General features: G+C 37.4%; 2 protein-coding genes and 1 pseudogene across 6 annotated transcripts in view; 2 read left to right on the forward strand and 1 right to left on the reverse strand.

The window, feature by feature from the left end:
• LOC116300457 (uncharacterized) overlaps positions 1 to 10,261 on the reverse strand; it is a 36,382-nt gene extending 26,121 nt beyond the window's left edge. Inside the window, exon 1 of one of the 4 annotated variants that reach the window (XM_031709336.2) lies at positions 10,198 to 10,261. Coding sequence is in view for 1 of the 4 variants with exons in the window: in XM_089034378.1 (XP_088890504.1) it covers positions 7,435 to 7,494 (60 nt within the window). In the remaining 3 variants the exon portion in view is untranslated. Of the gene's footprint in view, positions 1 to 7,434; positions 7,680 to 10,020; positions 10,041 to 10,197 lie in introns of those variants that run through there. The other 3 variants (XM_089034380.1, XM_089034378.1, XM_089034379.1) reach the window with 3 other exon arrangements.
• Positions 1,214 to 6,212, forward strand: LOC116300458 (uncharacterized; annotated as a pseudogene). The gene is made up of 9 exons (XR_016120366.1): positions 1,214 to 1,301; positions 1,465 to 1,523; positions 1,884 to 1,994; positions 2,078 to 2,908; positions 3,338 to 3,449; positions 3,558 to 3,819; positions 4,271 to 4,560; positions 4,662 to 4,963; positions 5,074 to 6,212. The product of XR_016120366.1 is annotated as an uncharacterized LOC116300458 (transcript).
• A 5,803-nt stretch (positions 10,262 to 16,064) lies between the features above and the next one.
• LOC116300466 (scavenger receptor cysteine-rich domain-containing protein DMBT1) lies at positions 16,065 to 27,452 on the forward strand. Its single transcript, XM_089034363.1, has 14 exons — positions 16,065 to 16,260; positions 17,871 to 18,197; positions 20,246 to 20,572; positions 21,329 to 21,655; positions 21,990 to 22,322; positions 22,491 to 22,814; positions 23,756 to 24,079; positions 24,194 to 24,296; positions 24,412 to 24,679; positions 25,083 to 25,146; positions 25,767 to 25,869; positions 25,985 to 26,252; positions 26,708 to 26,771; positions 27,012 to 27,452. The coding sequence occupies exons 1-14, from the start codon at positions 16,140 to 16,142 to the stop codon at positions 27,203 to 27,205; spliced, it is 3,147 nt and encodes a 1,048-aa protein (XP_088890489.1). The 5' UTR covers positions 16,065 to 16,139; the 3' UTR covers positions 27,206 to 27,452.
• The last annotated feature ends 243 nt before the right edge of the window (positions 27,453 to 27,695 follow it).

Genomic DNA, 27,695 nt, shown 5'->3' on the forward strand with positions numbered 1-27,695 from the left:
TTTTCTAGGAAAAATTACATCTCAAATAGATGAAATTTCGCTTGTTAGGTGTCACGTGACCCAACAATACGTCCATGACGATATTTTCAAACAAAAAACGGCGTAGACTTAGGCCATATTATAATTTATAAAAACCTTTATCGTGTAAGAATAGTAAATACAAGTTCGCAATTTAGATTTGTTGTTTACACATATATATTCTGTGCTCGTTGACTCAAATATAAGGCACTTTGTTTTGGTGGCTAATTTGGGTAAAAATAGAACCTGTGTCGATCGATGCTTTTTATACAATTTCATCTTAATTTCAAATTTATATCTCTGTGATCTAATTGCATTTTTGTTGTAACGAAAACAATATTATGACTTTTAAAATCGCCTTTAATACACCTATTATCAAAGTAACGCGACCTAGGCGTATAGAGTTTTAACTTCCGTTAATCAAGTTACGACGGGCCGAATTCATTCCGATCGCAAGCGATGAAGAAATTCCCTTATTCGTTCGACATCCACTTAACTTTATGTTGCTATAAACAAAACTACGCTCACATACGATAAACCAAACTCAAAAATACTTTAACATTTTAATATTTTTATCTGATACGATCGATCAGGATCGAAATCAAAATATCTTGTTCATTTCAGGCGTGAGAATAGTTGTCTCTGATTGGTTGCGCGGAATTTCTCTTGATTCGGTTCATGCTAACTTTATCATCATCACTATTACATGATCCAGCTTGTTCATCTAATCACGACGAACTTGAAAAATTTTAAGATTCTATAATATTTTTTTAGATTTCTTTAATACATCTTATAGACTTCTTATAGACCTTCTTGCTTCGAATGTGTTTTTATTAGACGTATTTAAATACACACCAAATTTGCATACATTAACAGTGGAGACATTAAAAGCGACGTATCGATCGATAGTTAATTATCCTTCAATCATTTCTTTAACTATATGAGAACCTTGTTTTGGTTCTGATAATGCAATGGCGTTTTGCTCTTTCCAAAAATATTCGAAAAAATCTTGTGGGATTTCTAGGCGAAACAACAAACAGACGTTTTTTCTTCCACTAAAATCATGTACAAATAATGTCTCAAATCATCTAAAAGGCTGCTTCCAGACTTCACCGAATGATGTGAACGTGGAATGGAAGTTGTGTCTTCTCAGAGCGGGATTATTCAATGAAGAAGATGTGGACACTTTCACAATATGCCCACTCCACAGAGATCAGTTTGGGCTGGGATGGCGTCCAAGCAAATCATGCAAACATCCAGCTCACGACAGCAAACAAAAACCGGTGAGAGGCGTAACAAAGCGACTGTCATCAGAAATATTTGAAAGTTGGGGGATTTTGTGCGAAATCGGTCAAGGTACTGCTTTATTTACTTTATTTCTCAGTTTTGCTAATTAAATTTATGAAAAAGCTAATTCAGAACGTTATTTACCATTGTTTCATGCAGGGATTTGCATGAAATGTTTAGGAATTCACAGAAGAACTTTAGAGGGCTCAGTATCGGAGGTATGATTTTATTTATCCCATGTTTAATCAGCCAGTCAGTCAGTCAGTCAGTCAGTCAGTCAGTCAGTCGGTCAGTCAGTCAGTCGATCGGTCAGTCGGTCAGTCAGTCGGTCAGTCAGTCAGTCGGTCAGTCGGTCAGTCGGTCAGGCGGTCAGTCAGTCAGTCAGTCAGTCAGTCGGTCGGTCAGTCGGTCAGTCGGTCGGTAGGTCAGTCAGTCGGTCAGTCGGTCAGTCGGTCAGTCGGTCAGTCGGTCAGTCGGTCAGTCAGTCATTCAGTCATTCAGTCAGATGCAGATGTGCCAGATCTAGAAGGGTTGTTAGTCCATTTAATTTTTGTCTTGTTTACATTTTATCCCGCCAGTTGCAAGACTCAGCCTGTAGCCTTAACGAAGAGAAAGGTATTATACCTCCCCTAGCCCTAGCCGACAGCGATGACGAAGTGGCGGCCATCACAAGAACAAAGCGAACAGAGGTTCGTATGTCTGCATGTGTTTTTATCGTCCGGTATGGTGTAAACGCAGCTTAAGTCCTATCCATATATGTATCTATTTATAGGCGCAACCAGGGGTATACTTTAAGTTAGAAAACAAGCATGATGATTTGACGTCACTAGTGTCTCAGTTAGTCAGTCAAACAGAGTCTTTATCTTTGAATGATCAGGCTGACCAATCTGATCAAGAATACATGCCTACTCCCCTTCCAAACCGTAAACTTCAAACCCTGAATCGACAAATTACCAGTTTGAGTGACGGGCGAGTGAACCCGGTGCGATTTCAACTAAACCAAGCCATAACAGAAGTTGCCATAAGCACTCGTTCTTATATTAAATGAAAGGCCAATGAAGTAGTCACAACAACTCTTGAATGCATAGCGCCCGGACAGTCTGAAGAACTTCTCGGGCTAATAACGGCATCTTCTTCAACAATTGATGACAGACCTGAAAATGATGTCATGAAGACGCTCATTTCACTATACAATGGTGCCACGTCACGGCACACCAAACTGATATTGTTGTCAATCTTCGTCAAGCACTACACCAAAACGCAACTCAAGGCAATGGTTCCTGGACTAACAACATGGCGAATCGACGAAGCAAGAAAATACGCAGTCGCTGGAAATTTGTGCGAAGGAAAAAACCCTGTGATTCGTTATCGGTTAGATGAAAAGAAAGTCGATCATTTTATAGATTTCATCAGCAGCCCTTATTATCTTCAGGACGTGGCATACGGAACAAGGAAGCTAAAGTTGTCGAATGGAGAAGTAATCGAAATACCAAACATGGTTCGGACTGTGATAAATTCAAGAATGGTAAGGCTCTATGAATCATATTGCCAAGAAAAAGGCTTTACACCACTTGGACGATCGACGCTCTTTTCCATTTTAAAGGTATGCATTTAAAATCAAACTAATATTATATCTTTTCAATGAAAGAAATTAAACTATTTCTAAATAAAAAAGACACTAAATGAAAATAAATCATAAGGGGCACGTGACACCAAAAATCTGAGCTCCAAATAGAAATCGAACGCATGATCCTACGCAGGCTATCTGCGTACTAGACGGATTATCTAATTACTAGGCTACAGATTTTTGCGGAGTCCAGGCTTATGGTTAATTTTCATGCAGTGTGTATGTTCATTTATTCGTTTGTACGTTTATTGATCTATCCATCCATCCCTCCCTCCCTCCCTCCTTCCCTCCCTCCCTACATCCATTCCGTCCGTCCGACCGACCGACCGACAGACCGACCGTTCATTCATTTATTTATATGACGTATAATAATTTGATATCTGATCTCAATGCATTTTCCCATAGGTATGTGCATCGTCTCAGAAGAAAAGTCTTGCAGGACTAGACAACACAGCGACTGAAGGAGCGTCAGCTTTTGACACCATGGAAATGATCATACATACCATGGCATCCCTCGGTAAACATCTATTTTACAACAAACGTAATGAACTATCTTACGACCCTCTTTTCTGACTCTTAAGTGGCTTACATAAGATCTTCTTACCCCTTTTACTTATGTATACAGGTTTATCTGTTGATCATGCCAACAACTTCATACAAAGGATTCAAACAGCTAAGAGATACCTGAAAGCTGATTACAAACTCCATGTAATCGAGGAAAATCCCTGTGCTGATCATTGTATACGATTCGCACTGTCTTCAAATGAAAATCAGTATAAGTCAGATTGTAAACATGATCATGATATGCTATGCGATCGGTGTCAGGACTGCAGAGACGTCTGTGAAGATATATTTTCCGAGCTCGACTCAAAGCCTATTTCATACAGGTATAGTCAAAACTTTATATAACGAGCGCCTGTGTCTGCGAACAAAGTTTTGTATCGTTTTCAGTGCTACATTTAGGGTGTGTTCAATTTGCTTCATCACAATATGTTTCGATGATAAACAGAGTACCATAAATATTTTATTATTTCATTTTTAATCAGCACTCGATCTTTAAGGTATAATTTCTTCCCTCTTCCCTTTAAGTGATAGACCCTTTGCAGTTAGAGGTCTTGTGACCTCACCTACCTAAAAACAAATCAGCAATTGTCGTCTAACTAAACTCGACCTGTCCTTTCCATTTCTGGGCATCAGTTTGGCACTGCTGATTGATTTAAGGTAGGTGAGGTCACTTGACCTCTAGCTGCAAAGGAACTATCGTAACGATATTCATAGAGAATAGCCGGACTTATCTACAGGTGCTTCAAATAACTATTTTAACCTTATTATTCCTAGTTATCCAGAGCAACAAGAAGAGCTAAAACATGATGCTGAAAAAGCAGCAGGGAAAATCCTAGATTGGAAATCACACATTGTCAGGGCTATCAACCAAGAAAGGGCCAAAAGAAAAGTTCTTGACAACCTTGCTTACGAACAGACTTTGATCATAATGGATTGGGCGATGAAATGGCTCCCTCGAAAGGAACCGTGAAACCCAGAACGATTGGTTTGGGAAAAAGGGAATTAGTTGGCACGTTTCGGCCTGTATAACAAAAGCAGCTAGTAACAGAGAAAACGACTTCGAGGTACTTTATTTGTCTTTTAGTAAGAATGCAATGAATTGCGTTTTATACAAATACAACAAATTGGATTTTATGATTTTATGCATGTTTGCTACTGTTCACAGGTGCGCACCTTCGTTCATATTTTAGAAAAGTGTAATCAAGATTGGTTTTCGGTGCTGTCGGTATTAGAGAATCATGAGCTTCCAAAAACGTTGCCAAACCTCAAAGAAGTATTTTTGAGAAGCGACAATGCTGGTTGCTATCATAATGCTGCCTTAATCACAAGTATCCATACCATTGCTAAGAAACAAGGGCTGATTCTGAAGAACTACAGTTTCAGTGAGGCAAATAGTGGTAAAGACGTCTGCGACAGAAATATTGCACCACTTAAGGCACATATTAACAGATATTTGAATGAAGGTAACACAACTTATTCTTTTTTTTTTTTTTTCAACGTAAATCTATTGCAGGGAATATGGCTGGTGATATTACTTTACTTTAATTAATATATAACTATTTTTACCTACTGGGTCGTGATATCACTTCTGCTGAACATCTGAAAGAAGCTATTGATTCCTATGGAGGGTTGAAAGGATGCCAAGCTGCTATAATTGAGCTAGATACAAAGATACAAAGTGCAACGAAACCTTTTAAATTAAAAGGCATTAGCAAGCCTAAACAATTCGAATATAACATTGATGGAGAAATGACGGTATGGCAGGCGTGGAATATCGGAAAGGGTATGAAAATATCGAAGACTGGCAGTCCTCAAGGTGAGACGGGCGTAATTGCAACGCAGCCATTTCTTAAACCAAAAGTGACGTCTGGCATTTTAAAGAAAACTATAGTGGAACCTTCATCATGTCCAGCTGCAAAAAATGAGCCAAATGTCCCTGATGTAAAAGACAAAGAACCTGTCAAGTTTTATTGTCCTGAAGAAGGATGTATTAAAGCATATAGCTGCAGTCGCTATCTTAAACAGCACGTTGATATTGGAAAGCATGAATTCAAGCTTCACGAAGAATCACAGTATGATCAAATACGACGGAAATGGGCTCAAAAATGTACTTCTCTAAAACCTCAAAACCCCTCGTGTCCACCAATGGTTAGCTCGGTTTCTAATTCAGAAGAAGTACATGTTCCTGATCTAGTGACCGGCTGGGAATTGAAAAAATCGAAGTAGTGCAACCGATTTCCACTGCACGTGAAGAGCTACCTTGTAGGGCAGTTCCTGATTGGGGAGGACACAGGTAGGAAAGTGACGCCAGCAGAAACATCGACGCGAATGCGTTCCATGCGTGATAGTAACGGGAAACGAGTCTTTGATAAAGATGATTGGCTAACGGTACAGCAGATCACCAGCTATTTTTCAAGACTGGCGGCGATGAAAAAACTTGGTCAGTTACCACCAGCACCTCTAACTGAAGAAGAAGAGGAAGACGTCGAAGTTGCCTTGCGTACGACCGAGAGATATAATCTGCGTGAGAGAGTCTTGAGGAAGCTCACTTTGTGACTTATTTAATCGATCGAGCTAGAGTGTATTTTGGGAGGACCTTGCGATGACTCTAGCAAACATTTAAAAATGATGTCGCACATGTAATAATAATATGATGTTGCAGCTTAAAACATGAAATGGTCGGCTTTGAATGGCCATAGTACCGCTTGGAAAATTATATTTGTTGAATTTTGATTTTTTTCTAAACAAATGTCTTTTAAACTTCTTGTATTGAAGATATATATCAATATCTAAAGACGTCCAGATCAATGAATGTGTACTGTATTTTGGTGTATGGCTTTTTGACTTTGTTTATGTTGTATCATTCTCTCACAAACAGTAAGTAGCAGAGCTAAATATCTGACTTCTTCTAGATTGTTTTCCTTTATTTACTACTGGTTTGCAATGGTTTTTCATTTGATGAGTTATCTTTGTTGTAATCAGCCATTAGCTCGTTGTGTAAGATAATCGCTAGATCACGTAATTTGCGGTACTCTCATGCTTCACAGTTAATACTTTACAAAAATATTTTTTCGTGCACTTGTTTCCTATTATCAAACTTGTTTCCTATTATCAAAAGAAAATCAAACTGCGTGCTTTTAGAAGCCCGCCGCAGCGAGAATATACGATGTTTATTTTAGGCCAAAAATACCTGTTTCAAATTTCGATTCCAACGACTTAATCGTAAATTACCTTAATTATTTTGTTTCGAACTGCAATGATAGTTTGATACCTTCATCGTAGTGTTCAATAGATATACTACACTTGTATAAGTTTCCATTTCGAAAAGAGCTGTAGTTTTAGAGAACTGTTATTGTGAATTTCGCTCTAATTTCAAGTAATTTGCATAATTGGTCTGGGCATGATTCATTCGACATCCATATCTTCTCGGCGTTTTAAAATTTTCGTCTGATATTCCACACATTTAATAATCACATCAAAGTACATAACTGTGCAAAATATCAAGATAATCGGAGATACCCCATGTAGACACATTTTTCAGCATTGCATGGTTTTCAGGTGGACTCTAATATGACTAAAAAAATGCATTTAAATAAATTGAGTGGTAAGTGCGTGACAAGTGTGACGCGGCTTTACAGAACCGCGTGACCAACTCTATTTTTCGTGTGTTTGGTTTTCAGACAGATAAAAAACGGATAGAAAAATCGATATTATAAACCTTCAAACCATCACAAAACTAATTCAATTCGAAGAACAGTATTTCCTTTGTTTAAGAAAGGATTCGATTAAGTTTTTGAAGTCAGTGAATGTCCTGGATTCAAAGTACAACGGGTTCAAATCTACAATAATCTAACCAAGGGCACTAGGACACCGAATGTGGTTGGATTTCTATAGGGTTTTTTCCCCTTTCGATTATTTGAATTAAATCAACGTTATACTTGTTTACTTATCTTGCGTCCGTGCTCCTTCGTTCGCTGTTGTAATGCAGACGTTTTCATTCCAAAGGTCAAACGGTTTGAATAGCCTATGAGCGTTTACTTCTTTAACGGCCGTTCCGTACTTGACTCTGTTTGTACTATACCAACAACAACGCGACCGCGTGATGCTCCTTACGTCAGTAATATTCAACCGTCCAGAGTTAATATGGTTAATCAAATTCACCTTAAGTTCCATATAGGGCTCTATTGCAGCCATAAAGTACCGAGAAAAGCAGACTGAATAGTTTGCAAAACGAGAATATGTGGACCGCATGGCACTAATGAAAAACGAGGAATCAACTGGCACGTAAGCAGCGTCGTAACCAGATCATCATCCAATGATCTTGAAGTTGTTTCATATGTTCATTTATTCAATAGTTGTCGACAAAATTGGTACGCAGTTCTATCTATCATCGAGCACCTATTTTCGTTAATCAAAACACGCAATCCATCGATAAGTAAAACATACAACAACATGTTGTTATCGTCCTTATGTGACCTTGGAAACCGACAAGGAATAGAGGTAGTAAGATACGACCATTCCTAGCCCTAATCCGGCAAAGATGTTTGTGACAGGATCTTATGTCCACTAAAAGGCATCCATTACACGTTATTGTATTGAAGGACATGACATCGTAACAGCTCAAGATATGCACACTGCTTTAAAGGAAAGGCCCGTAAATGGAACAACTGCTACTGTATGTACTATAGAGGAGAAGACAAAACGCCTGAAATAAATAAGATCAACAACTACAGCAAGTTACATAACTTCAAGTTCACTACAAATGGGTTAACGGAGTGTGGAAAGCTTTCAACATAGGAACAGGGAAATTGCTGTCACTAAAAAAACATCGTAACAGGTTAACAGGGAGCCACAGGACTGAAAGAAGTGGTTGAAAGCTTTCCTACAAATGCACGCACGTTTGGGTCTAAGAAAATGGCTAACTTATGCCCAGAGAAAAAATGTCCAGACCCCTCTTGTACTGAAGAATTCGAAAGACATTCTGAACTCGAGGTGCATTTGAATATATATGGTCATTGCATGGTATCTCACCCAATCGAAGAAAGCCTGTACGACCACCTAAAGAAAGACTGGGTTCATCGTTTTGAAATCCTTTCTTTGCCTGAGGAAAGACCGCCAGGTGCAGTGAACAACGACAAGACAAATCACCCACCCCTAAGTATGGGCTGGGCACTTACACAAGAAATGTAGTAGTAAAAGGTTCTCTACGAATGTACGCCAGTATTTGATAATGAAAATTAACATCGGGCAAGAAACAGGACGGAAATAACACAGGTGACAAAGGACATGCGAGCAGCCTCAACAGAAGACGGAGATAGAAAGTTTTAAAGAGCAGAATGGCTCACTAAATCATAGATACAAGGCTTCTTTTCTAGGTTATCCAAGAGAATCAAAGATGGTCAATTGATAACAACGGTCAATATCGAAAGTGAGTCAGAGGACATGGACGATGAAGATGATATAGAGGAATACGCATGTGACGAAGATGATGAGCAATTGATTGACACTAGGCAAACTGTATTGGACAAAATAGGTGTAACCCATCCAATTATTTTTGATGTATATAATCTTTGCACATTAAAACAGGAGAAAAGGGTATCTTCATTCAAGGTCAAGATGCTAAAGGAAAATTGCAGCCACTTTGAGCTACCATTTCGGTCTCGAGACAATAAAGCTGATCTTGTGACCACGATTGAAGAAATGGTTCAAGGGTGCAGTTGTAATGCCTGTTGGAAAGATACCTGTTAAAATTGATTGTTCGAAAATTTTGGTAAGAGATGGAGCAAAGGTATCAGCTGCAGAGATCCTAGTCATTCTAGTGTTTGAATTCTTTTGGTGGAAGGCCTGTTAGCTAGACTGGTTAAGTCATGATCATTTATCCTGTAAAATAGATATAACACTAACACACATTGTAGACCCTTATTTCCATTTCTTTTATGTCTATTTGGCTATTAAACATTGACTAGCATTTTTTTACTTCTCGGATTGTAATGAAGAAACTTTAAGAATAGTATGTTATAATATTGTGGTAAAAATAAATAAATATATTCCAAATGAAAAGAAAGTGTTGTGTATGTAAATTTAAGGCAGGCGGGTTCCTCGAGTTCTCCGTGGAATGGCTATGTTTGCATCTCATTTGATATGTGTATATACACATAAATGTATACTACAACCTTTTATGCAAGCGAGTGTTTTAAATATATATACATCATCTTGCCAGTTAAATTTAGCCGAACGATTTCTATTCGAAGGTAAGCAGTCCGTTATCATACATAGAAAAGGGGAACCCAATAAAGTGCAAGTAGTTCGACGTAAAATAGCAACATGGGGCAATTGAACGTGTACAGCACAATATGCCACGTCTGTAAATCGCGAACGGTAAACGAATGTACAGTTTATGCATTGGTGACCGGTGAACGCTATGTATCACCGCTACACCACCCGTGCTTGCAATGCATACTTCTTGCAAAAAATCAAAATCAAAATGTTATCGACGTGAAATGTAAAATACTGATCATACATACAAATGTTCAGGATAAAAATCGCCATCACAAGCATGAACAGTCGCAAGGGCTAAAAACAACTAATCAAAAATACGAATTAGACTCGTTTGAGAATGAGCACAAGGGAAGCAGACGCTGAAGCAAACATGAGGCAAAACAACAAAACACATACTTTAAGCGAAGGACGAAAACCTTTACCTTACAACTTGGACACTTTCCAGCAACAAACGAATATGCTTCGTGCAATTCCCTTTAAATAAATGAAGGGCGGGGTCTCAACTTCCATCACGACTGTCATTCATTAAAAAGTCAGTCTTAAACCACGTGGTCTGTGACGCATGCGTTGGACTACTTATAGTTACAGTCGACTGCTGTTTATCTTAGTATCTTAGCAACGCAAGAGACATCTTCTTATCAAGAAGCTGATTGTTTACATCACATATTATTTCAAACCAAAATATTATAGATTTTCTCGCATTCTTCATTACTCATATATAGCTTTAATATTAGAGTGTTTTATGGAGTACAACTCGTTAAGAACTTTTTTGATGTAGAATGAATCACCAAATGAATATCCCGGTAAATTAACTGTATGGACGTCATGTCTGCTGTTCACACCCGACCAGCATGTCCGTCTAACATGCGCCAAATACTAACCTTTTTTTTAATTTACAGGTTGGTTATTAAAGCGGTTGGGAAAGGGAATTCGTCTAGACCATTATTTGAACCGAGCGTTAATTTCTGCAGGAGGTGTTATATATACATTGCATAATATCACGAACAGATCGAACCATGTGAACTGAATAGAGATTGAAAAGTATCAAAAGCCTGTAATTTCAATGTTTCTAAATTTATGAATATAGAAAAATAGTTTACATATCAATATGCGAATGTTTTGAGAGTTTTATATTTGCAAGAAATATTCAGTCTTAAAGCGCAATTAAGTTTTCAGTTAAGGTGGCGCCAATGAGCGAACTAGAGTAAAGGGAGGTAGCGACCGAACATCGAATACCCCATAGGTTTGTTAATAGATGTACTATAGAATATATATCCTACAATCTTTAATTTCTTTCTTGGCGGCTAAAAGTGATTGAACACTGCAAACGAAGATGAAATATAAAATTAAAATAATTTTTTTTAAGCGCTAGGGAAAAAAACATTATTTTTCCGAGTTACACGTGGCTTACGAAATGCAGATTTAAAGTTTGATTGACAGGCGACCAAAACCAAATAATTGGACACTAGGTTTTTGGAAAGTTGCAAATTGTATTTCGCGCAAATTCTTACCGGTTTTCGTTTTTGCGTTGTTACAAGGTAGAAGCTGAAAAGTGCTTTATGAAGGATAACTTTAGTTGAGGATTGTAAAACGGAAAGGATTCTATATTTGTTAGTAGTTATATTTGGAGAATATGTGGACAAGACACAAAACTGTCGGATTTACTGTGCACAAAATCAATAAATACTCTTTGATGGACACCGGTTGTGCCAAGTTCTGCAAAATGGCGTTCATGTTTTGTCTTAAGAATGACACTTTGATATTGTTATTAAACCGAATCAAGAATTGTATTTATTTCTAGGAAACAACAGTCATACAATTCCATATCGTGTCTTTCAAAATGACATGCATATGTTTAAGAGGCAGTCCGCATAAGGATCGAGCAAACCTACCTAAAACTTTACCTGAAGAAAGCCTACAATTAGGCTAGTACACTGGTACAATTTATTATCGAATTTATTTATTTAATTTAATTTTATTTTTTTTGAGCGAAAAACAAATTTGGTCAAAAACCGAACGCGAGAGCGTGAAATTTGTGAACTTCAAAATTCGCTCCAAGAAAAAACTGAGGTCTTTCGTAATCAAACATTAAACGATCATCTTTTGTGCCTTAGAACTTTTAGTTGAAGTATTAAATTATATATTTTTACTAAATTTATGGGGAGATAATCTTCTCCGAATACGGCATACTTTGTCCTTTCATACAGAAGTGCAAAATAGCCGAAGTGCAACAGTCCTAAACCAAGATAGTAGCTTTGAGAGAGCACTAAAAACACTAATTTTCCCAGAAAGATCAGTTATTCTAATAACTTTGCCTGACTGAAATTCCGCGGGCATTTGCTTGGTGTTGAGAGGGAGCTTCCTTCTTACTTAACTATTTTCACGTTTTCACCGGCTTGATCGTATACTGAATACATCCATGTAAGAAAAGCTAAATAAATTATACAAATTCAGGAGATCATTGAAATGTCACTAAAATTCACTTTGGAACTTGTGTGGACACATATTAGTACATTTTCCCTTTCTAGATTTACTTTTAGTCTAGTTTAGCAGCTTTTCATAGCTAACCTAGCATCTTGTGTGCTGAATTATGCAAATGAGCCGCCTTGTTTTCATGCTCTTTTCTTTCGGCTTTATCAAGAGCGAGCCGATCACAGATTAAAGAAACTATATTGCAATCAATGTAGTCCTAAAAGAATACAGCTCAAATGTGGAAATTGCTACAACCATATTCAGGCTTCAGCAATCGTCACTATACCAATAAGAACAGCAAAGTTCGTTGACGTACAATAAATCATAGTCAATGGAGCGGAATGGTTTGGAATCTCCATAGAACAAAGCTATAGTTTTGAGTCTGATGTTGAACCGTACCATCACATGATACTGACCCTGCACAATGGACCAAAGCAAGTATGGCTGAAAATACTCATTTCCTTATTATTTTCGTGTATGAACATTTTGAAAGTGAAAACTTTCATTAGATGACCAAAAACCATTTGAATAAATATTTCGGCGCAGAGATACAGTTAAGTTACTAGATGATGAATAAGAAAGCATGAAAAAAGGCAATTTCCTTTTCAATAAACAATTTGTATTAATCATATAGGATTAACTAACAAATAAAATATAATAAGAATTTGAGAACGTTTTTTAGGGTTAAAAATTTCTATATTCCCGAATACTATGAAGAAACGGAGCAACGTTGTATAGGGCATAATTGGCTGATTGCTACTCGACTAGTAATTTTAAAAATGTCTGTTGACGAGTCGCGTGGTCATAATATGATTGAAGCGAATCGCGTTTTCTCAAAGCCGGTTCTTTCAATCGACGGAAAATTGTACTTTCTAAATTTCTCTTCACACAACAAATTAATAGATACTTCAAAAGGTTCAAAGATTGTGCACGGTCAACGTCATATAACAGTGGATATAGTCGAACAAAAACCTAGAACAATAGGTTTCCCAACTATTCCGCTCCATTAACTATGAATAAATTTAGTCCAGGACCGTGAAAGTCACAACAACATGGAAATTAGTATTTTGATGTAGAAAACCCTATCTAATGCATTCTTTAAGCTCTTTAAATTCCTAAGTTTTTTTGTCAAGTTTCTCGCTGCTCTTCTAACTCTGCAACTAATGAGTTATATCGGATAACTATCCCAGCAGCCGACTCTAGGATTGCCACGCAACCACTTGCAATTAATAGATTGTATCCAATTCGACTCCAAAATACACCGTTACAGGCTGTAAAAGCCTAAATCTGTGAGCTACTGCATGTGTTTAATTAAGAAATATCAGGGTGTTTTGACGCGACATATACGAGTGATTTGAAAGAATCATAAAATGCACTCGCTTCCATGATATATCCTTCTCGCTATTATGTGTCGATAGTGATCGAATGCAAGGAAGGAGGAACGAAGGTTACTGATTCATGTTACGCTTACGCCAATAGCACGCGCAAATCAAGCACCCTTTAGACCTTGGTATATCCGCGTATACGCCTAACACCCTGTATACCACGTAAACCCGATATACACCATGTATACTCTATACTCTTGTATATCCATGCATCTCATTTACACCATGTATACTCTGTATACCCTGTATCCCCAAGTAAACCCATGCATACCTTGTAAACCCTGTATACTCTGTATACCCGTGTACACCCCTGTTTACCCTGTAGACCCTGAATACCCTGTATACCCCTGTATACCCTGTATACCCTGAATACCCCTGTATACCCATGTACACCCCTGTATACCCTGTATACCCTGAATACCCTGTATACCCCTGTATACTCTGTATACCAATGTATACCCTGTATACCAATGTATACCCTGTATACCAATGTATACCCTGTATACCAATGTATACCCTGTATACCAATGTATACCCTGTATACCAATGTATACCCTGTACAATTCGGATGATAGCAGCAGTGAAACTGAAAGTCAATCAGGTGATGATCAGTTTCATAATCACGAGGAAAGCGATGAAGAACAAGAAGAAGAACAAAGCAACGATGATGAAGAGGAACCAAATTATGCCGATGAACAAAGAGACTCCTCGGCTCTGACGTAATGTTTTCCCATTTCAGACCACGTGTCATTCCCTAGAGTATCATTTCTTTGTAAAAGGTTTGCGCTCGGTTACACATGATAAGACACATGAATATGGATACAACTCAAACAAGGAATATTATTACCAAGGGAGTGACACGTGGTCTGACATGGAACAACATTACACTAGAGCGCTCCAGAACCGAGGAGGTCTATTTTTCAATTTATCTGTAGTTCGGTGCCCCACTTGCCATTCGCATGAATGTCACTTTGGTCATGTAAGCGGGTTGCTTGAGTTTGACATTTGTACGACCATGTTCCCTTCAAATCAACGAAACACGAAGATTAAAATGTTTTACTCTTGTAATGATTTCAAATCAACCAGCTGGCTTTAAAATCAAAAAAATTGAAACTTATTGAACCGAGAGCATCGAGTTACTATACAAGTAATCAGGAAGTAGGGGAAAAGAAAGTAACGTAGGATGTTGTAACTTTGTTATGGTTTAAGGAAAAGCTGAAAAATCAAAAATGGTACAATCGAGTGAAGAAACGAATGACGAGGCAAACCCCCGGGGGGCCCCCAGGGACGCCAGCGGGGGATAAACCACGGAACATGACTCGATCTATATTAGGCTGTTATTGAACAATATTACTCAGTACAACATGTCAAACTAAACCGGTACCTCAATACAAAAAAACAAAAGGAGGTTTCGTGACTCTTTGTACTATCTGAAAACGATTAATTATGCGCATTATTTAGTTTGTAGTGGATAATGATCTACTGACAATATAATCAAAACATATTGCTTAGCAATCCTTTCCAAAGGTCACTAGAGGCTTTTCAGCAAAAAAAAAGAAGGTATAATTATGAAAATGAAGGCAAAATAAACATGTGATAGCGTCATTTGGCTTTGCTTTTTCAATTAGAATTAAATAATGTTGGAAAGATGACACAGCTTTCGAACCTTTTTTGATTTTTCAGCTTTTCTTTAAACCATAACTAAGTTACGATATCCTACGCTACTTCCTTTTCCTCTACTTCCTGATTATTTGTATAAAACATGCCTTATAAGTGAATAAGAAGAAAACTTAAACACATGCAGTATGAAAAAAATGTACAACACTGACATTTCGGACGTCATTCTCTCGGAGTAAAAATAGTATTTATTATAAGTTTGAATTTCTTCTTTTCGCTTGTTGTATAAACTAACACAGCACCAACTAGTACCCGCTAGAGATTAGTATACCAAGTCAAACGCTACCGAAATATTCTTCAATCAAAGACAAGAGTAAGCAATGAAACAAGGATAAATTTGAATTTAAATGCATCAAAATAAAGACAATTTTTGTGCAATATTTGTAATGACGGGACAAACCGAAAGAATTGTTGAGTAATAGTTGTTGAAGTCATTATTGTCTCCAAACATGATAAATCTGGCAGGTAACCAATCAGAAAGCGTCTAATTCGAATGTTGCTGTAAGCACGGGGTAAGAGAACTAAAGGAAGAAGGAATATGAAGAATCATTCAAAAATAGCAGATTGCGAAAAAAAACCCCAATTTTTTAAAATATTTTGATTAGGTGAGTTACCGTGTAATTGTCAAATTTAGAGAATGAATGTGATATACATGATATTTTTATATAAATGTTTCTAATAACAATAGTAACCATATCTTTGGCTCAAATAAGCGAACTGACTTCCTCTGCTGAAACGTGGCTTGGTGTAAATCAAAGACAACATTTCGGTTTTCAACCTAATTGTGTCAAGCTGGAACTGAGAGAAAACGAAGTCTGTGTTTTAGAAACATGTTTCGTTGTTTAAAAGAAGTTCTATCGGGCACCATCCTTATTCTATACAGCATGAGAAATACAACGTATTTAACCTTAATTTTCAGTCTATGGCTAGCTTTAACTTTACCGCAAATAGGTGAGTCATTTTTGGTTATCTTACTTAAGTAATTGAATCGGAAATTTGCATACATTTATCAAGTGAATGTGAATAATACGTGACTGTTTAATATCGTAGTGCACTGAGTAATACTATCGGCAAAGGTATTAGGATGCGCTTACTACCACTATGCGCGATAACTTTAATTTAATTTAATTTAATTTAATTTAATTTTACTTTACTTTACTTTACTTTACTTTACTTTACTTTACTTTACTTTACTTTACTTTACTTTACTTTACTTTACTTTACTTTACTTTACTTTACTTTACTTTACTTTAATTTACTTTACTTTACTTTACTTTATTTTATTTTATTTTTTTAATCGCTGGTCACCTTATTGCCCTTAGAACGAAATTTGAGCTTTCCTCAGTAAAAACGTTGTACGGACAGGACACCTACATTTTTAATGAGTTATCTTTACAACAAACATGCTCAGGATTCAAAGATAGTACGGATAAATAATTCTAAAAGCACTCTCAAATCGTCACATGACATATCAATTCTTTGTAACAAAACGTACTTATAATTCTAAGTTGACTAAGCTATACTACCAGATCATAGTTAATGGAGCGTAATTGTTGGGAAACCTATTGTTTTAGGTTTTTGTTTGACTTTATCCATTGTTATATGACGTTGACCGTGCACAATCTTTGAACCTTTTGAAGTATCTATTGATTTGTTGTGTGAAGAGAAATTTAGAAAGTACAATTTTCCGTCGATTGAAAGAACCGGCTTTGAGAAAAAGCGATTCGCTTCAATCATATTATGACCACGCGACTCGTCAACAGACATTTTTAAAATTACTAGTCGAGTAGCAATCAGCCAATTATGCCTCTGTTTATGCTATTAAGGAATATATAATTTTTTCCCTAAAAATCGTTGTAAAATAGTTATTTATTAATTAATCCTGTAAGATATCATTAATTGTTTATTGAAAAGTAAAATGGCCTTTTTTCATGCTTTGTTACTTATCATCTAGTAACTTAGCTGTATCTGCGTGGAAATATTTATCTGCATAGTTTGTGGTCATCGGATAAAATTTTTTATTTTCAAAATGTTCAAACAAGAAAGTAATAAGGAAATCCGTATTTTCAGCCATACTTGCTTTGGTTCGTTGTGCACGGTCAGTATGTATCACGTGATGGTACGATTGAACCTCCACGTGATGGCAGCCGTGGCAGGAGGCACAACGATAGATTTTTCTTTTTTTTTTTTATTTATTTTTATTTTTTCGCAGATAACAATAGATCAGATTCAATAGAATAAACCAGATTTAATTCTTTGGTGCAAATGCTCTATAGACTTGGCTCGTGTTATATCTTGAAATGCTAAGGCGACATCTTGATTTCTTCATTACTTTTGGTTTTTAACCAAAATATGAACAAAGGTAGAAAGGAATGAATGAATGAATGATCAAGATAAGTGAAATCGGTACATATGGAATGACTGAAAGGAATGAAAAAGGTATCTATTGAATTGATAGGATCGATCAACCCAGAAACAAATATCGCTGATCGGAAGTATGGTTGGGGAAATCCTTGCTCCCAAAACAAATTTTCATTTATTATCAATTCTTCCTATTACAGGATTCACGTCAACCGTCCATGTACGTTTGGTGGATAACACGGTACCTAACGCTGGTCGAGTGGAAATAGGCTACAAAGGTGTTTGGAAATCTGTCTGTGGCACAAACTGGTATATCAGGGAGGCTAATGTTGCGTGTAGAATGATGGGGTACAACCAAGGTGCTGCAGCAGCCATCAATGGAATGACAAGTTCTGATGATGCTTGGCCGTCGATTATTTCCTGCAGAGGACAAGAGGACGCCATAACTTTTGAAGAATGTACCATTAGAAACCGAAAATTTAAACCTTGTGCGCATGACAGGAGAGCTGGTGTTGTATGTAAATCAGGTAAAACCACCATTTATGGACTTATTGAATGACTGATTAAAGGTCACGCTGACTGGCTGTCAATGAGTGATTCACTAACCCACCCACCAACCAACCCGCTGTTCTGTTTCATATAAAATACAGGGGAAAATAATCCATAGTAGTCAGACCCCACCCCTCCAGTGGAGTTCTTAAAGTTATTAAATCATTAGGGTGATCAGCGGCGTTCTGTTAGGTAAATTCCCTCATTTCACATTTTAACCTCTTTTCCTTCTATTTGCATACTATCAGTAATTTGGTTTCAGAATTATTTATATATATATGTGTGTGTGTGTGTGTGTGCGTGTGTGTGAGTGAGTGAGTGAGTGAGAAGAAAAAGCCAAGACTACATTTTTCCCGACAAGCCTGTTTCGTGAATCGCTTCACTCTTCAGGGGATTTTATGATATGAATATTCGTGACTATCGTATATATATATATATATATAAATATACTACGCAACGTTACTATGTTGCTACGCAACAACGTTACTACGCAACAGCTGAACTATATTTACTAAATAAATTAAAATCTATTTAGTAAATATAGTTTAGCTGTTGCATAGTAACGCTTTGTTTCTGTGGCGGCATGAAAATACAAGTTCGTTTCGTTTATTTAATGATGAGAGTTAAGGTCGGTAGATTATTAGAAATTTTTCTTTGAGGCAAATGTTACATCTTTTTGCTGGAGCTGTTGTAGGCAGAGCTGGAAGATAGGACGCGCCATGAAATGGAGTAGCCGATATTATTATTGTTCTTGAGAGTCCAGATGCGTTTGCTGAGTTCAGTGGAGTTTTTGTGTTGTTCGTGGCGGAATGAGACGGTGTGGTTTCTGTATCTTGTTTTGAAGTCGTTTTCTGTGAGTCCTATGTATGTTGTAGTAGTGTTATTGTCCTTTCTTGTGACGGTGGCTTGATAAATAACTGTTGGTTGGAGGCAGTTGCCATTAAGCGAACAATTGTTCTTTTGTCGGCAGTTTCTCTGTTTTGTTGTCCTATGTGTTGTTTGCGGTGCCGTTGCCGTCTTTCAATGAATGTAAAATCGCTCTTTGTCGTGCAGCTGTAACTGATCTTGACGGTGTTCCGATTAAATTTTCTAAGGTTATGGCTTCTAGGGAAGTGTTTATCAACTAGGCCAAGGAATCTCTGTCCGATATTGGTGCTAACATTTTTGCTAAATGGGGGGTTGTACCAGAGTATGTTGTTTCGTTGTCTGTTTTTGCATTTTGTGGTCGTGGTTGGTTCGTAGTGCAGGGTGTACTGGTATCCGCTTTCGTCGAGTGCTTTTTGGTATAGAGGGGCAGCTTGGTCGAAAGATGTTTCATCATATGAAAGGGATGACAGTCGTCTGTTGATGCCGGCTTTTTTGATGTTTTTAGTTTCTCTCGGTGTGGCGTTAGAAATGGCTAGTCCGTCGTCTCGGTAAAGTCCTACGTTGATGCTGGGGTTTTGTGGTTGAAAAAGAAGGAAACTTCCTACTAACTCGCATGTTTCAGCGCCGTCGTAGCTGCCCATTTTAACGTCAAATGTGGTGTCACCTTTCTTTTGCCACTGTTGCTGTTTGTGGATTTATATATATATATATATATATATATATATATATATATTTATATATATATATATATATATACATACACTTATTTCAATAAAGTTAGTCACCCGAAAAGCTATAAAGCTGAGGCCGACAAGGATTATGGGTAGATTCATTTTACACGTTCAACCGCTTGATAACTGTTCATGGACTTACGAACCTTTTACCGGTTACAGTCTCACCTCTTCTGAGCATCATCGAGCTGTAGTTTGTATTAAAAAAGCTTTGTATATATATATGCTTCTTTGATATGAAAAGTTTCCCATGATGCTCAGTGATCTCAGCTTTCTAGGATTTTGGTGACTAACTTTATTGAAATAAGTGTATATATATATATACGATAGCCACGAATATTCTTATCATTAAATCCTCCTGAAGAGTGAAGCGATTCACGAAAAAGGCTTGTCGGGAAAAATGTAGTCTTGGAAAATATATTTCATAGTGCTCGACCCAAACATAACTGTTCGTCTGGTGGATGGAAGAACCAGAAATCAAGGCCGAGTAGAGGTTCGATACTTTGGAATCTGGGGCACAGTCTGCGATGATGACTGGGACCTAGCAGATGCTCACGTGGTCTGTCGTATGCTGAACTACAGCAAAGCATTATGGGCAGGAACTGTGAAAGTAAAAGGTAGTGGACCAATCTTACTGGACAATCTAATGTGCAATGGAAAGGAAAGGTCTTTGGAAGAATGTAGACAGAAGCCTTGGGGGAAACACGACTGTCACCATGGTGAAGATGCAAATGTCACGTGTGAAGACAGAAAACGTAAGTATTTAACTTTAATGATTTAGGGTTTTTGATTACTATCACCCATATTGCCACACCACTATAATCAGAGCCACTATGATCATCCTGACTTAGAATCATTAGTATTACCATGATTGCTGTAAGCAAGCAAGCCGGTAAGCAAGCAAGCTGTCATAGTAAGGGCTACCTTTATGTATATATAATGTAGTCGGTAGTGTACAATGTAGTCAGGGACTGGGGCGAGCCCACCCTCTCCTCGTGGTTATTAAAGATGGCGGCTCGTACTCGAGCCGTTCAAGTTATAGACTTCCCCGTTCTTTAACACAAGCAAGCAAGCACTGAAGCAAGCAAGCAATTAATTTAAGCAAGTAATTTGTTTACACAGGTAGAACGAATTCGTAAGGGTTACCAGGAAGACAGGTTTTATTTTATTTCACTAGCTTCTCTTTACGTAATATGTGTCATTTTCATTCCCTTTTAAAGTAATTGCTACTATGATATGTAAGTTCATTAATATGCTTACTGACTCAATTGTCACCACTTAACCAGGGATGACTACCAATATTATGACCCATATATCAAATATCAGTCCTCGTTCTAATCTTTACAATCATTATTCTATTATTATCATTATGATTATATTCGTCATAATCATCACCATCATCATCAGCATCAGCATCAGCATCAGCATCAGCATCAGCACCAGCATCAGCACCAACAACAAACTTTCCTACAAATATGAGAGAGCTGAAAAAACTTCATTATGCTTTTAAGATCAATCTTCCTTCGATGTACAAGTTCGTCTTACCGGAGGCCAAAGTCACTTTGGTCAAGTAGAAGTGCGTTACAATGGCACCTGGATACCAGTCTGTGATGATACTTGGGACATATCAGACGCTCACGTGATCTGCAGAATGCTCGGTTTCAATAGAGCGCTTGTAGCAATTCCAAGGTTCAGTGTTGGGCAAAGAGGATTCTGGTTGAGTGGTCTGGGATGTAATGGCGATGAACATTCGATTAGTGAATGTTATCATCATGGCTGGATGAATAACAAATACAGAAGGTTTTACAATGCTGCAGTCATATGCAAAGTACACAACGGTTGGTACCTTTATTTTTACTGCTTCTATTTAAGCGATTTAAGGTCAAATAAACATAATGATTCTTATTTCTTATATTCATAAGATACAATCAAGACCTTTATTTGCGGATCGAAGGTCAGAAAGAGATTTATAACTGCTATGGGTACATGTGATTGTGGGATTGCTACACCATCTCGCCTCTTCGTGTTCGATTCAGTTGTACTTCCCAAAATCATATGCACCAGAAGAGCATTCCCAGCTTTAAAAGACAGATCCAACCTATGAAAGCAAACTATTGCAGCCGAATGTAACAAGATGCTGTATTTTTTCCCTTGCAAATTGTACTACCTCAGATCAGGGTGCAAATTTAGCTGTTCGTTTGATGAATGGAAGTACTCCAAATGAAGGCCGAGTAGAGGTTCGATACTATGGAGTCTGGGGAACAGTGTGTAGTTTTGGTGGATGGGGACTACGCGATGCTCACGTAGTCTGTCGCATGTTGAACTACAGCAGATCTTCTTGGGCTGGTGTCGCTAAGCTTAAAGGAAGTGGCCTCGTTTTACTGGACAATTTAAAATGTAACGGTAACGAGAAATCACTGGAACACTGCCCTGATATCCGCTGGGGTCGCAATTACTGCAGTCATTATAGAGATGCAGGTGTGAAATGTGAAATGACGACACAAGGTACGTTTTGCCGCATGCTTATCTTACTGATAGATAACATAATAGTAATAGATAATATTCTTTTTGTTTTTTTTGTTTTTGATTTTTTTTGCTTTTTTTTTTCTTTTGTTTTGTTTGTTTGTTTGTTTTTCTTTTCTTTTTTTATATATAATTATTATTATCTCCTAGGGGAATCATCCATTATTGTTCGCCTTGTGAAAAAGAAACAAAAAAATGTTGGTGGAATTGAAGTCAAGTATAATGGAACTTGGAGACCAGTCTGTGATGACTCGTGGAGTATATTAGAAGCTATCGTGGCGTGTCGAATGCTCGGTTATGAGACAGCTTTAGCTGGAATAAAGAAGTATAGTATAGGAAAGGATGGATCGTGGATGGGTGGTGTGGTATGTAGCGGAGATGAATTATCCATCGGTAAATGTTCTCATCGTGGATGGTCCAATACCAAGTGCCATGAAAAATTCTATGCCGGTGTTGTGTGCGTAATAAATAAAGGTATTACATCTACTTCTGGACGAAGAATTTCCTCCAAAGCTACCGTTTATTATAAGTAATACCATGGCAGGAGGGAAACTAGTGATTACATTTTCCCATTTCCATTATTTTTTGGGCTTGTAAAAGGTGACAAGACATTGATGTTCAACCAAACGTTTTCGGTTTTATTAAACCGTCTTCAAAAAGAAACCGTATACGGATTCATTACGAAGTACTAAATGTACACATATAATGTATAGCATAAAGTCTATATTATGAAAGTATTGTATATAATTTAAATTAGAAAGTGTTAGCGGTTTAAGCTAGTTCTTTAGTCTTCTTTAGAAGAAGAACTAGCCGAAACGCATGTCATTTTTTAAAACCTTTTATATAGAACAATGATTTCATTGTCTCTTTTAAGAACCAGTACGGCTTATCCCTGAAGATGGTTTGATAAAGCCGAAAACGTTTGGTAGTAATCGATGTATTGTCATCGTACTAGTCCTAGAGAGTAAGAATCCAGTTTCGAGTTTTCTTTTGCTCAGCCTTAGCCTCAGTTGTACGTTAAAATATTCAGCCATTCAACCAAAAACCAGTGTAAATTTGATTAACTTGTATTGTTCAGTAGTACATAAATTCCTAGCTATTCAATGGACCTTAATTAAAGAAAATAATACATTTGTACACAATCGAGAACTCGTAATGGATTACAATGTCTTTATATGGAGAAATATAATCGCTATCACTTATCCTTCATGAAACATTTTCTAAGTTTTTGGAAAACATGCTGAAAGGCACGCATGCGCAAACGCTTTTCTCCGCTACTAGCTTACATAGGATGCCTAGCAAGAATAATAGATAACGCAAACTCGTTCTCATTGTATACTGGATCAAATAACGGGATAAGTTTGTGTTATTTTCTTGTTGTAATTTTATTGAACTTTGGCATACATCCTTTATAGATCCTCCTCCAGTGCAAATTCGTTTAGAAGACGGAAGTTTACCCAACTCTGGCCGTGTCGCTGTTCGCTATGGTAACGTATGGGGCACAATATGTAACAAGGGACTAGACATCAATGATGCTAAAGTGATTTGTCGTATGCTCGGATATACCGGGGCAAGAAAGGTGTATCCGGTTAATAGTTTTGTTCTCTCAAGTGACATTATCTGGCTGAGTGACCTGGAGTGTAATGGAACAGAGAACTCGATCGTTGACTGTCGCCATCCAGGATGGGGACAAACGAAGACGTGTAAAGAAAACGATGGAGGGGTTGTGTGCACAACAGGTATGGTGCAAAGCTAGGATTATTTTAATTATTTCATTGAATGATTTTTATATTTTCAAGCAGCGGTAAACGAACTAGTTGAACACTGAGTGATCATTATCGTTTTGCTTACAGCTGGAGCCCCACCAATACAGATTAGAGATACCAAAGACATTTCTTATTCGAATGTAGTGATCTTTTTCAGCAACTCCAGCAGAACTAAATCACAAAAGAACAGGTAATCGTCTGGAACCTACTGCATAACAATTAGAGATTTGTTGACTAACAGTCACAAGGACTAGCACAAACCATTTATTCTTATCGGTCTTAAAAATAAATATTATTTTTGTCAGTGTATATCAAGTGGCAGTGGAAAAGAAAAACAATGAGCTACGCTTCAAATCCTATGAAATGCCACCACCCTTTGTCTACAATGAAGTCAACGCTACTGTGGCAAAACAGATGGGTAACGATAGCTACATCACGGCAGAGATCCTGGGTCTTGTCTCGAACTTAACGATTGGTGACGGTCAGTATTACCATGGTTACTTTAATGAACCGTTAGAGCCTGGATCAAAGTACAGGGTTCATGTAAGAATCGTTACCACGACAGTGGATGGGGTGAGTTTGCGGTGATATTCAAAATTCATGGGTAATGGTTAGGTCAGATTAGTTTTTCAATAACTTATCTAAAAAACAAATTCCATTCAATTTACAGTATGATATGACTTAGGAAAGGCTAACACACTGTAATTAAGTAAGAATGATTATTATATTGTTCACTGTGCTCTACCTTTGGAACTGCTACCTCCATGAGTGCACCTCTGTCGCAACAGTAACCGATACATTGGTCTTCGTTATTCCCACTCTTTTTTTTCTTGTACTTTTGTGCCACCCATCTTCATACCTCAATCTCTTTATTTTTCTACCCTTTCTTCTCTTTTTTTGAGGGGGGAGGAGGAGGGGAAGAAGGAAGATGGGTTTACAGAATCTAATTTCCATTTGCCTTTTTTATCTCTTTCAGAAACGAATTTTCGGAGACTCGAGTTTTGTGGCTTTCACGACAAAAACCTACTACAAAGATGAAGGTGCATAAAAATAGTGCTTGCTGTTACAGTCCAAATTACACTTATTGTAGCATGGGTGGCGTTCGCGGCTAACGCGTCTTCTTTCACCGCTGCGAGTCCAACGGGTCGGGTCGCTGGTTCGAGCGGTCGCCACATGTGAATTGAGTTTGTTTGATGTGTTGTTCTCTCCTATACTACAAGGGTTTTCTCCGGGGACTCCGGTTTCCTCCCTCCATAAAAATCAACATGTGAGTTGAGTGTTGTATGAAATATAGAACGTAGTGGTAGAGTGGAGGAAACCGCACGGAAGAGCCCCGTATGGGGAGTGGTGGTTGTAAAATATTATCATATTATTATTGTATACAAATTACAATGTTTCCGAAATTGTACAATTTCATGTCAATCAAGCCATTTCCCTTGATTCAAAAAAGTGTTGGGTTTTCCGACGATATGATTTTAAAAAACATCAGTTTTGACTGGGAAAAGCATTAACGTTGTAGATCTTATTACCAGTGTGCACAACAGGTATGGTGCAAAGCTAGGACTATTTTAATTATTTCATTGAATGATTGTTATATTTTCAAGCAGCGGTAAACGAACTAGTTGAACACTGAGTGTGATCATTATCGTTTCGCTTACAGCTGGAGCCCCACCAATACAGATTAGAGATACCAAAGACATTTCTTATTCGAATGTAGTGATCTTTTTCAACAACTCCAGCAGAACTAAATCACAAAAGAACAGGTAATCGTCTGGAACCTACTGCATAACAATTAGAGATTTGTTGACTAACAGTCACAAGGACTAGCACAAACCATTTATTCTTATCGGTCTTAAAAATAAATATTGTTTTTGTCAGTGTATATCAAGTGGCAGTGGAAAAGAGAAACAACGAGCTACGCTTCAAATCCTATGAACAACCACCACCCTTTGTCTACAATGAAGTCAACGTTACTATGGCAAAACAGATGGGTAATGATAGTTACATCACGGCAGAGATCCTGGGTCTTGTCTCGAACTTAACGATTGGTGACGGTCAGTATTACCATGGTTACTATAATGAACCGTTAGAGCCTGGATCAAAGTACAGGGTTCATGTAAGAATCGTTACCACGACAGTGGATGGGGTGAGTTTGCGGTGATATTCAAAATTTATGGGTAATGGTTAGGTCAGATTAGCTTTTCAATAACTTATCTAAAAAACAAATTCCATTGAATTTACAGTATGATATGACTTAGAAAAGGCTAACACTGTAACTATGTAAGAATGATTATTATATTGTTCACTGTGCTCCACCTTTGGAACTGCTACCTTCATTACTGCACCCCGTCGCAACAATAACCGATACATTGGTCTTTGTTATTCCCAATCTTCTTTTTTCCCCCTGTACTTTTGCGCCACCCATCTTCATACCTCAATCTCTCCATTTTCCTATTGGTTTCGCCAATGCCTACTCCTTTAATTCTCCATTCCCTTTTGACTCTTTCCATCTCTTCTCTTTTTTGAGGGGGGAGGAGGAGGGGAAAAAGGGAGCGGGGTTTATAAAATCTGACTTCCATTTGCCTTTTTTATCTCTTTCAGAAACGAATTTTCGGAGACTCGAGTTTTGTGGCTTTCACGACAAAAACCCTCAACAATGATGAAGGTGCATACAAATAGTGTTTACTGTTATTGTCCAAATTACACACTTAGCCAGAGCAATTAATAAATGCCTTTTTCAAACTAAAATAATAAAAAAAAATATCCTAAAAAGACTAGCTGCGTTGGGTTTTCCGACGATTTATTGAATACGATTTTTTAAAAAATTTGATTGGGAAGAGCGTTAACGTTGTATAGGTCTTATTACCAGTTATTCTTACCTTTTTTTCTCTCTCTCTCTCGATAGCAATGCCTCTCAAGCGTGTGAGTGATGAAAGTCTTATAGGGATCGTGATTGGTCTATCAGTCTTCATATTTGTACTCCTTGCAATCTTTCTCCATCATTGTTGGTCTAAGCTAAAGTACAAACCAAACAAGAAAGACCTTGGAACTGAAATGGAAGACCTAAAGAATGGATATAATTTATTGAATGACAATTAAGACCTGGATTACCGTCTCAGCGCAAAGCCTTGTTAGACTGTATTTAAGTGTTAATATTATATAGGCGACCTAGAGTCCTATTGTATTATCACCTGCCCTTGGGTGAATCATAAATAAATTTATATCACTCTCACTCTGTAATGCCAACTCGAGTTTTTTTTCTTCGCCAACATTACTCGGATTGGCTAACATGGATACTTAGCTGAAATATGGTATAATAAATAATAAAATGTAATAAATAAAACAAGACTAAGCTTTTATCGCTACTTGCGGTGACCATTTTATCAAGACGGCGCGCGGCCGTTACAAAACTTCGATTGGAGAAGATATTTTACAACCCAATCCAAAGAAATATCAAAGGGTGTTACTAAAACGAGTAACGGAGTAATGAGTAACGAGTAATAGAGTAATGGTCAAACGAGTAAGAGCCAAGTTTTTCTACATAGAAATTTACAAAAGCGAGTAATGAATAAACTAAAAAACGAGTAAT

The sequence above is a fragment of the Actinia tenebrosa genome, unplaced genomic scaffold, assembly GCF_029948245.1.
Source record: "Actinia tenebrosa isolate PJP-AT-01 unplaced genomic scaffold, QUT_ActTen_1.0 PGA_scaffold2__45_contigs__length_23673736, whole genome shotgun sequence".
Classification (NCBI taxonomy): Eukaryota; Metazoa; Cnidaria; class Anthozoa; order Actiniaria; family Actiniidae; genus Actinia; species Actinia tenebrosa.

Excerpts from the sequence above, each read along its gene's own strand:
- LOC116300466 (XM_089034363.1), top strand. The coding sequence starts at position 16,140 with ATGTTTCGTTGTTTAAAAGAAGTTCTATCGGGCACCATCCTTATTCTA. Across the intron at positions 16,261-17,870 it reads TTTAACTTTACCGCAAATAG|GATTCACGTCAACCGTCCAT; the intron begins GTGAGTCATTTT and ends TTCCTATTACAG. Across the intron at positions 25,870-25,984 it reads ACTAAATCACAAAAGAACAG|TGTATATCAAGTGGCAGTGG; the intron begins GTAATCGTCTGG and ends TGTTTTTGTCAG.